Source organism: Mastacembelus armatus, chromosome 17 (genome assembly GCF_900324485.2).
Source record: "Mastacembelus armatus chromosome 17, fMasArm1.2, whole genome shotgun sequence".
In the NCBI taxonomy this organism is placed as follows: Eukaryota; Metazoa; Chordata; class Actinopteri; order Synbranchiformes; family Mastacembelidae; genus Mastacembelus; species Mastacembelus armatus.
Genome location: NC_046649.1, coordinates 9,877,873 through 9,888,190, shown reverse-complemented (window position 1 = coordinate 9,888,190; position 10,318 = coordinate 9,877,873). Strand labels below are relative to the sequence as shown.

The 10,318-nt window shown below is 39.0% G+C and overlaps 1 protein-coding gene across 1 annotated transcript; it reads left to right on the top strand.

The window, feature by feature from the left end:
• Positions 1-3,223: 3,223 nt before the first annotated feature.
• gtf2b (general transcription factor IIB) lies at positions 3,224-10,301 on the top strand. Its single transcript, XM_026314344.1, has 7 exons — positions 3,224-3,282; positions 4,374-4,486; positions 7,292-7,425; positions 7,635-7,781; positions 8,402-8,531; positions 9,047-9,328; positions 9,754-10,301. Exons 1-7 carry the CDS (start codon positions 3,266-3,268, stop codon positions 9,885-9,887), a joined length of 957 nt encoding a protein of 318 aa, XP_026170129.1. The 5' UTR covers positions 3,224-3,265; the 3' UTR covers positions 9,888-10,301.
• The last annotated feature ends 17 nt before the right edge of the window (positions 10,302-10,318 follow it).

The following is a 10,318-nucleotide window of genomic DNA, read 5'->3' as shown; positions in this document are numbered from 1 at the left end:
GGACCCTGCACGGTGAATTTCCAGCTCTTTCTGGAATTGGTTGATGATGCACCAGGTGGAGGAAGTGTTTCTACACTTGCAACCCATACAGGTTTCAACCGGTCCTGGGCTGCTGGCTGCTTATGGGCTTCACTCTACCGTTGTACTTTGAGAGAAAGAAAAAACACAAGAAGCAAGCAAGAAAGAAAAGCACCCCCTGAGGCATGTAGTGTGCACAGAAGGTCAAAAGCAGAGGCAGTGCATGACCACACATAAACATATGCAGACTGATCACACTGATAATCCATTTTGTTTTGTTTTTTTCTTTACTGGCTCTGCAGAAACCAGATAAAAATAACATGGAACAATGTATCAGATTTGCTATTTTTGCAGTATGGCCAAATGTTTGTTCCAAGTTGAGTGACTCAGTCTTGTGATAGCTACGTTTATGAACCCCTGAGGAATCCCAGCAAAGACTATAGTAGGCCCTGTGGGACAGATGCTTGTAAATGCACTGAACTTTCTACCTTGGGTCACGTTAATTGTTTTAAAACAGTTTTCACTGATTTTCTTCATAACTTGTTGCTAAGACTTTAAGTATAACACTGCTTTTATAGGATTATAAATTTGTTCATTGGCTACTTTGTGTATCTGTAGCTCTGGTTGGTGTGGTGAAGGGAAGGAAAAAAGTACAAAAGTGTTAGACAGGTTTGTTTTTCATACTGGGTGGTGGTTGGACAGTATGAGGTTTCCTGTCTGCGGAGGTAATGGGAGCAACAGCTGAAACGTTTAGATATCCCTGGCAACCAGTTCAGTGTGTCAAGAATTGTCTCAACGAGGTATAAATTATTCAGGATGGACCTTCGTCTTTGTTTTGTAAAGAATACAGTGGGTATTATTGCACACATACACATTAGCAAGTGGTTTACTGCAAGGTATACGTACCATCTTTTTGTGGAAGTAGCAAAAAATAAAGCCATTAAAATTTGGACCAAAACCACAAACCTACACAAATAAACATGTTTCTAAAGTAATTTCACCTGTCACTCTAGGTGACTGCAAACAGATTGTTTGTGTAAATGCTGATAATTTGAAATCACTTTGCATACAATAAGAATTTCAAAATAACAATGATAATTAAATCATATCTTTGCAGATAAGAAATAATGCTCCTGAGGCATTGAGGTTGTTAGTACTGTGTGTGTGAGACAAGAAGAAACAGTCTAAGAATATATGCTGGTTTTTTTTATGCAATAAAACCTGCACGCTGGTCTCTGCTTGTTTGCAGTCTGTTTGATATACATGTGACATCTGTCATGCAGTGACTTGCAACTAATTTTGCAAGTTTAGCTTCCACAGGTGTAGTCAGTACAGCAGAGGTTGTTCACAGACAGTGGAAATACAACACGTGCATTCAGCTTTTGTTATGCTTGTCAGGACCTTTTCAGCAAAAAAAAAAAAGAAAAGAAAAATCAGCTGCAACAGGGTATTAAAAAATTACATGACCTCATAGTGCACACAGTTTCTCTTCTTTTTATATCAGAGGTAGTAAACATATCCACATGGGTTTTGCCTATTATTTGCAGTACAGATACGATGGCCACATTAAGATCGTTTTCCACCAAGCCTGAGTCATTCACATTGGACTCACAGAGCCACATCGAAGCAAGCTCCCAACACTTGCCTGAAGGTGGATGAGATTTCTCACCCTAGATGATGCAGATAATGCAAACGGTGACTGTACTGTTTTCATTTTACCAGTTAAACAAATATGATCCCAGAGTTATAGATTCTAATTAGTTTGGTGTCTGACAACCTGTCCCTGAATGCTTTTCACAGTAAACATCATCTTGGAAAAATTTGTGTAGCAGCTGAGCTGTTTTTCCAAACCTGACACACACTTTAATTTAGCTCCACCTGCTGTTCTCTTGATGCACAGTCCTTCTACTGCCGAAGTCATGGTAATGCATTACAGCCAAACATAGTTAACTCCACTTTGCAAAGAATGGCATATTATATAAAATGTATAGAATATATTTATGTTGCTACAAATAGCAGAGATAATGCATGTCTATTCATAGATATTTCTTTTATAGACAAATGCAGATTTATTTCTGTTGCTACAAAACCTAGTTAAGTCAAATGTCTCTTTGTTGCACTTCTTGTGGTTTCCTTCACGGGAAGTATGGTGCAGAGGAACGGTGCAGTCACACACTGGTACAGAGTCAGAGACACAGGCTGGCACAGCCTGACATCTGTGTCACTTTTTAAATCAGTAGATGTCTTAGGATAACTTGCTACAATTTAGAGATTTGTTGTTGATGTGCAGAGGTTTCAAATGCCATTTACAACACTGTCACAAAAATAATGTGTTTATGGTTTACACAATAATGGGTTTGTGTTTTTATGTAGGCCAACCACAGTGACGATGCACATCACAATACGAGATTTGTACATCCAATGTTCCACAGTTTTATACTTGTTTATCTAGCCTGGTTTGATTTGTAGCTGATGCGTTGTATGATAGGTCTGTCATTATTTTTTAATAATATTAGATGTGGATAAGTACTAACTATAGGGAAAATACACTGAGTTTGACTGGCTGTTAACTTATTCCATTTAATTTCTAATGTCTTTCAGTCACAGCAGGTCAGGTGAAAATGAAAAAAGTAAAATATGTCCGTGGGAAAATATGTGTTGAAAAGATAGTGTTTCAAAAGACAAATGAGCAATGAATGACTCTTTAGCTGGGGGATTTTTTTTTAAAGGGAATTCTCTATTTCTCTATGATTAGCTTGAAATTAATCATTTTCAGCTTCAGATGAAGTTATTTACTCAATATAGCGTTAGTCATAAATGTTTTTGTTCCTGTTATTAAAGCAGTAATATACACATATATGGTATCTTATGCCAACTCATAGGCATTTTATGTAAATTGAAATAGTACTGTTTCTTTAATTGCTCATTGGGTGCGTTGGGCTTGGGTGTAGCCTGATCTCCAGGTCTTCTAGGCACAAAGCATAGAAATTAAAGCTGAAACGAAATTATAGAACTAGTTGTGAGCATCAGCACATATTAAACAAATATGATACAAACATAAACATTGAAATTGTTGTGTTTCTGCCATTTGACGTACTTCTTTCAGAACAAAGAATTCAGAACACATTTTGTTCAGTTTGGGTCCTTCGGCTCGCCGTACTCCGACAGACACGTGATCAGAAGAGGTTATAAATAGAGGTGCTGTTCTCATTTGTTTCTTTGACACCCGGGCAGAGTGAGGAGCAACATGGCGTCGACAAGCCGGTGCGTAGTAACTTTTGGCCAAATATAAAACATTCCCCTTTTCTCATGTCTGACTTTCCTGATGTTGTCTAGTTAAGGAAATGTCGGGTCGGTCCCGACGAGAGACGCTAGTGCTTGTCAGATAAACTATCAGGCCGTTATCCGTGCGGGTAGGTGCCCGGTGTATTGTGTTCGTCAGGGCTAGTTTAGCTAGCTAGCTGGGTCGATGTTTCCAAAGTCTCCGTGTGTTTCAACTTTACTTTCTCAGCCCGAGGTGCTGCACAGGCTTCAGTCGGTTATCGCGACGACTCCGTGTGCTGCCGCTTCAGCTTCTCTGCCTGTAACAGCCGGTGTCGTATGAGTTAAACATGCTAACACTTTCCAGTTCCGTCACTTGTAAACACATGGACATGTTTTCTTCTCCACATTCAGCCTTTAGTGAGCTGTTTCTGCAGGTAGTGGACTGACTGCTGGCTCCTCTTTCCTGCAGCTTAAGGTGTGAATAGTAAAGGAAATAGGTGGAAAGTGTAAATAATAATAGTAAATATCTTCAAGTAAAAAATAAAAGTCCAAAGTCCAATTAAGACAGATGTTTTAACTACTTCCTACACAGCTTTGGATTTCTATTGATGCAGCGTTGAGCTGTTTTAACTGTTTATGTCCTACATTTTCCCTTATGTGTGGATTCATATGTTGACACTGCCCAAGCGAGCTTCAGCCAACCTGTACTGACCTGATCAATAGTCCCTTTGTAACATAGCAGTCATTTTTAAGGCTGTGTTTTGCAAGAATATTCACTTAAGGATTTCTTCTCTGCAACCCAAGGGGAGAGTAAAGTGAAAATGTAATTTTGGATCCTCGGGGTGTTAAGGATGGAAATTAGCCTGTTATTAGTCTGTCAATGTTATTTTCCATCACTTTTTTATATTTAGTTTTACAAGATTTAGATTAGAAGATGTAGCTGTGAAGTATGATTTGTTTTGAGACCACAACATGAACTTTGTCTCCACCCCAGCCCATGATTATTATTTATTTATTTTTTTTAGCTGTTCTCCATCTTTTTCTTGTGTTTTGAGCTAATCGGTCCTTTAACTGTTGTTCTGCTCTTCCAGCGGAGAGGCTCTGGCTCTTCCCAGAGTTCAGTGTCCCAACCACCCTGATGCCATACTGGTGGAGGACTACAGAGCAGGGGATATGATTTGCCCTGAATGTGGTCTTGTAGTAGGTCAGTATGTGCTTTACAATGGTATACACTTTTGCTTTTGAATCAGTGTGCTTTCAGTGTAAGAACGTGCTCTTACTCTCTTTCCTGTACTTGGTTCTTTAAGTCAGTATATGGAGCATTAACTCCGAGATCCATATGGTGGCCATGTTCTTTATTATAATATGCTGTGTAACTAGTCCCAAACACAATCTGCTATGAAAACAATTTAAAGGTCCAGTTGTTAGCCTTGTTAAGGAATCAGTTGCTATTACTTTTGATTTCAGTACCTTATTTCTGTGGTTTTACGTTCACTTTTAAAGTTTACAGCTGTGGCACAGATGCAGCTAAAAACACTTTCAGCAGTCAAACATTTAAGAATCTTTAAACTGTCAGAGTTATAATCTGTGTGGTGATAACTTCTGTTTTTGATCATTTTAAGTCTTTAACAGTGCATGACATCAACCAGTATGGAGACGTGCCGTTTTTTTTCAGACCAGATAAAAAGTAAAAGATAACTGCTAACTTAAATTAAACATATCTAGATGTTGCCAAATGAAATCCACAGAAGTTGTAGTTTTTTTTTCGAGCTGAACCTTTATTCTACAAGAGGTTAGTAATTTTGCAGTGAAATAATTTTGGTCCTAGGACGAGTAGATTTTCAGCACGTTGCAATTTTGTGGCGCCTTCACGGCTGCCAGTATCAGCACAGTGCGTAGCGCAGTCAGAGATTTATCTGCTAGGTGTACCATATTTTATTTTAGTGATGTTCAATGTGTTAACTCAGTTTATGTTTTATAATTAACTGTTTTATTTCGCAGCTGGAGCAATGTACCTTGAAAACTTTAATGGTTATTTGTCCAAAATGTGAAGACAGTTGGACATACCCTGGTCACTCAGGAGTTTTTTTTAATATTCATAAGCAATTTAATCCGATGGGCTAACTCATATTACGTTTTAGAATTAATTGCAGCATCAGAAACCCCTGATTTTAACTTTGAGAGTTATATTATTTTGCAGCAGGAAGTATTGAAACCATTCTTGCATGTGTTGTTTTTGACATGGTAACCACAAAACTTGTCAACCACAAGGTGCAGAAACAAAGTCGGTGAACCCGCTGCAGTAGTGGTTCCCAGCACTAATCCATTTCCTTCAGGAAACGCAGATTTGTCTAGTTTGGACTTAAACTCAGCTCAGTCAGATAATCAAAGTCATGCAGAACTTTCTCAGCACACATCTTCCTGAACCAGTTTGTTTGGTTTTAGGGCCACCAGACTTTGCCATTGTTCTGTGTGTGAATATAATTTGAGTTGAAAGGATAAACAAGGTCATGGTTTCCAAAATGTGAAGCTAAAATCTGGAACACCCAGCAACAGTGAATTTATTTCTATGTAAGTGTATTTCTACTGCATCTGCATGTTAATTGGCTGTATCTAATAGCACTAATCATTTGTATGGATTGATCTTGGCGAGGGTGTTCTGTTTCACCATCCCACTACAATAGCGAAAATTATAAAATTTTTTTTTTTTAGCATTCAAAGTCTAGAAAAACTACTTCTAAAAACTTGATGTTTTGTTCCAGACACAGAGTTCATATTATTTTGGATAACACATACACTTTGTGTCCACCGTCATATGTAGGGTCAGAAAAGTTTTTTGTTTTTAGTGATCTGGCTCTTTAATTTGTTGCTTGAAACAGAGGCAGTTTTAATGAGCACAGTGTGCAGAGATACCTGCCTGTGTTCAGTGTGAGGCCAGGATGAGATTTAAGATAGAAATCTAAATAATAAAAAAAAAAAATAACCTGAGATAATTTCAGTTGTGCAATTTCATTCCAGTCTGTTTTTTTTGAATGAGCATTAGTCTGTGTCACAAAGCTCAGCAACGAAAGATACTGTACACATATGAGAAGTATGGCACACAGAACCCTACCATGTGATGCAGACTGTAAGGCAAAGCTGTGGGGAACACAGAGCTCTACTCTAATGAGCCCCCTGAGCACAGAACAGGTCAGTCAGGAGGTGAGACACTTTCTGATGCAAGCTGAAGGGCTCTCTGTTCCCGCTCCCATAGCTTCCACTGGCCTCTGAGGAGATGAACGTCACTTTGCTTTTAGATATTACTAAGAAAGATTAAAGATAAGAAAAAAAAGCCTAACAGGATTAAAATATCAGAAATCTAATCTCCAACCCTGCTACAGTCATAAGTGGGGGGGTGGGGGGAGTTTTGTTCTTTGGTTGTTTTTTGTTTTTGTTTTTTTACATGAGGAGCTGGTGCTGAATGTTGCAACATCTTTTGCTTAATTATTCCAGAGGGATGTAATGTAGCCAGATAGAAGACGCCATCAAGTGTTTTTTGTATGTTTGTATGTGTGGACAAGTCATTAAATACATATAAACAGAATCCTGACTGAATAGACTCGTTTCAGAGCTATAGGTACGAATCAATGCAAAACAGATGCAAAAACATACGAAGAAACGAGACTGATCTTGGTTGAATCTGGATTGAATTTGGTTTGTGTGCAGGTTATTTAAGTCTGAAAATGTATTGAAACCAAAAGTGAAGGAACGAAATGTTAATATTTTGTTTTTTTCTTGTGATGTTTTCAAAGTGAAAAAAATATCAATCAATCCAGAGTAATGATGATGTTGGTCCCAGGCATCGAAGAAACATTTAAGTCTGGATCCGTTTTACATTTAAAACTAACTACATTTGGTTTTTGGTGCTGGCTCCCTGCCAAGAAACACTTACTTTATTAGTATTACATATGCCAATAAAAACTTGTTATCATACATGTTTAAGAAACTGATTTTATGCCTTTCTCCTCAGGTGACCGTGTAATCGATGTGGGCTCAGAGTGGAGGACATTTTCTAACGAGAAAGCCCTAAAGGATCCGTCTAGAGTGGGAGACGCCCAGAACCCACTGCTCAATGGAGGAGACCTAACCACCATGATCAGCAAGGTGAGAGACAGATGTGTCAGATGTGACAAGGGAGCTTTGTTGTGTGCAAACTGCTGCTGTTGTTGTAGGAGGTTTCTAATTGAGGTTGAAATAATTAGAAGATTGTTAGTTAATTATTCCAGTCATTTCTAACACTGTGACGTGCTCAGCCCTTCTATAATACAGTTACTGGGAATTTTACTGACAAGCATCCACTGTTTCCACCACAGGGAACAGGTGCCGCCAGTTTTGACGAATTCGGCAACTCAAAGTACCAGAACCGGCGGACCATGAGCAGCTCTGACCGGGCCATGCTCAACGCCTTCAAAGAAATCAGCACCATGGCAGATCGCATCAACCTGCCAAGGAACATCATAGTAAGTTAAAGATATTTAAAGCTTTCCACCACCAGACATCTGAATGTCAGAGACATTAAAAGTCAGCCGACTCCTAGAGAAAGAGCAGAGAAATAAAAACCATACACACACAGGCAAAGTATAGTTAGCAAGGGAAGAAGAAATGAAAGGGAAAGCCTGTGTGGTGATTCAGTGTATGAAACTCAGTGTATGAAATCACTGCCGACTGCAGACTGGAAGGGACAGTCTTGTATGAATGGGCCCAGTCTGTGTAAAACATACACAGTCTGTTTTGTTCCATTAACGTTGTGATTTAAAATGAACTGGAAGAAAGAAAACAGAACTAGAAAATGAAAATGGGTGCCGAGCCACATATGCAGAGACACAGGTTGGCCTTGCTTCCTTCCTGAAATCATGATTATCTTGTTTCAGTTCAGCAAAATGACGTTCAGACAGTGTCTGGTTATGTCTTTGTTAGATTTGAACTATTAGCTTTTACAGAACATGTTACAAAAACACCTATTTTGGGTTTATGAGAACAAAGAGCATTTAATCTCCATTTGAATTTGGGATGATTTAGTAAAGAGCTTTACTAAAAGTATAATAATTTGTTGCTGTGAATACTTATTTTTGCTCTGCAGGACAGAACAAACAACTTATTCAAGCAGGTTTATGAACAGAAGAGCCTGAAGGGGCGAGCCAATGATGCCATTGCTTCAGCCTGTCTCTACATAGCCTGCAGACAAGAAGGTGTACCAAGAACATTTAAAGGTCAGGATAAATCCTTTAACGTTCTTGGAGTGTTTTTAACTGTCTGCCATATTAATTAAAGTACCTGCTCTTAAGGTACAGTTTGTTCTGATAGCCCTAAAACACATCTTAGTATATGCAGTACTTGTATTTTTATGTACTAAATTCACTTGTGCTGTATTATTTTCAGACAGCACAGAAGGAAGTTACGATTATATGATGGTGGTACCTTGTGTGTATTCTTTGAAAATTGCTTTAATGTTTTCCTGGTAAAGACATTCACCAAGTCCCTTAAGTGTTTCTCACTGGGGTTTGATGAGTGCTGTGTAATTTACCACCATTAGGTAATGCAGTTTGATTCCTGTCCCTCTGGTTTCATAGAAGAAAAACACTATGTATAGAAGTAAAGGTTGCACGGCTGCTGCTTACACACTTTATTTTTGCTGTGGAAGTCACAGAAAGAACTTGAAGTGTACACTCCATTTTGTTTTTCCATCTAAATGAATGTCCTCTCATGGGTCTCGTTTCCCCCACAGAGATCTGTGCTGTCTCTCGGATCTCCAAGAAGGAAATCGGCAGATGCTTCAAGCTGATCCTGAAGGCGCTGGAGACCAGCGTGGACCTCATCACCACAGGAGATTTCATGTCCCGCTTCTGCTCAAACCTCGGCCTACCCAAACAGGTCCAGATGGCCGCCACCTACATCGCAAGGAAGGCCGTGGAGCTCGACCTGGTGCCCGGCAGGAGTCCGATCTCTGTGGCCGCAGCAGCCATTTACATGGCCTCCCAGGCCTCCGCAGAGAAGAAGACCCAGAAAGGTGAGTGGTGACGTTGACTAGGCCACAGGTGGAAACACAGCTGAAGCATCTGTTGTTTCTGGTCCATATACTGTAACTGTCAGTTATATTCAGTCATACTGGAAGTAGAGATCAAAATTCATGGGTCTACATTTTAGAGTAACAGGGCTGATGAAAAACCAATCCCAAAGTGCAAAGTTAATCCAAAAGAAACACCTTTAAATATCAGTCATCCCACAGTGAGGTCTTTCAGCTCCAGATGTGATGCCATTTAGCTGAATAGATTAAAAAAAAAAACTTCATAATAGGATCAAAATATATTTTTACTTTCTTCAGATTTTTGAGAATCTTAAAGAAAATGACCAGATGTTACTGTTGAATATGCAGCAGCTTTCAGCATTCAGTCCTGCAGTCATACATTAGCGTTGTCTCTAACACTTCCACAGAAATCGGAGACATTGCAGGTGTTGCAGATGTTACCATCAGACAGTCATATCGACTCATCTACCCACGGGCTGCGGAACTTTTCCCTCCAGACTTCAAATTTGACACACCTGTCGACAAGCTGCCCCAACTGTGAACAAGACGCTTCTACACGGTGATGTTTTCCTGCTGTAATTATAGGATTGTACTTGTTATTTTATGTTTTGGAAGATTTCACTTGTCTTTTACAACTTTGCCTTTATCAACACTCACAGGAAATAAAACGGACACACATTCCAGTGCTTCAAAGAAACTGCTTGCAGACTGTACTTGCAGTACTTCATTTGCGTGTATATACTGTACCATGTATATATGTCCAAGTGGGAAAATGTAACTGACGCTTGCAAATTTTAGGCTGGTTTGTTATACGCAAAACCTTGTTTTTGTAGAAAAATAATCAGGTTCTATTTTGTTAGTTTGTTTGAATTGTTCCAAGTAATTTAAAATAAATGATTTTCATTAAAGCATTATAATCTGTTCCTGGTTTGAATACCATTAAATGTGTTTACATTTGTTTACATAACCCTT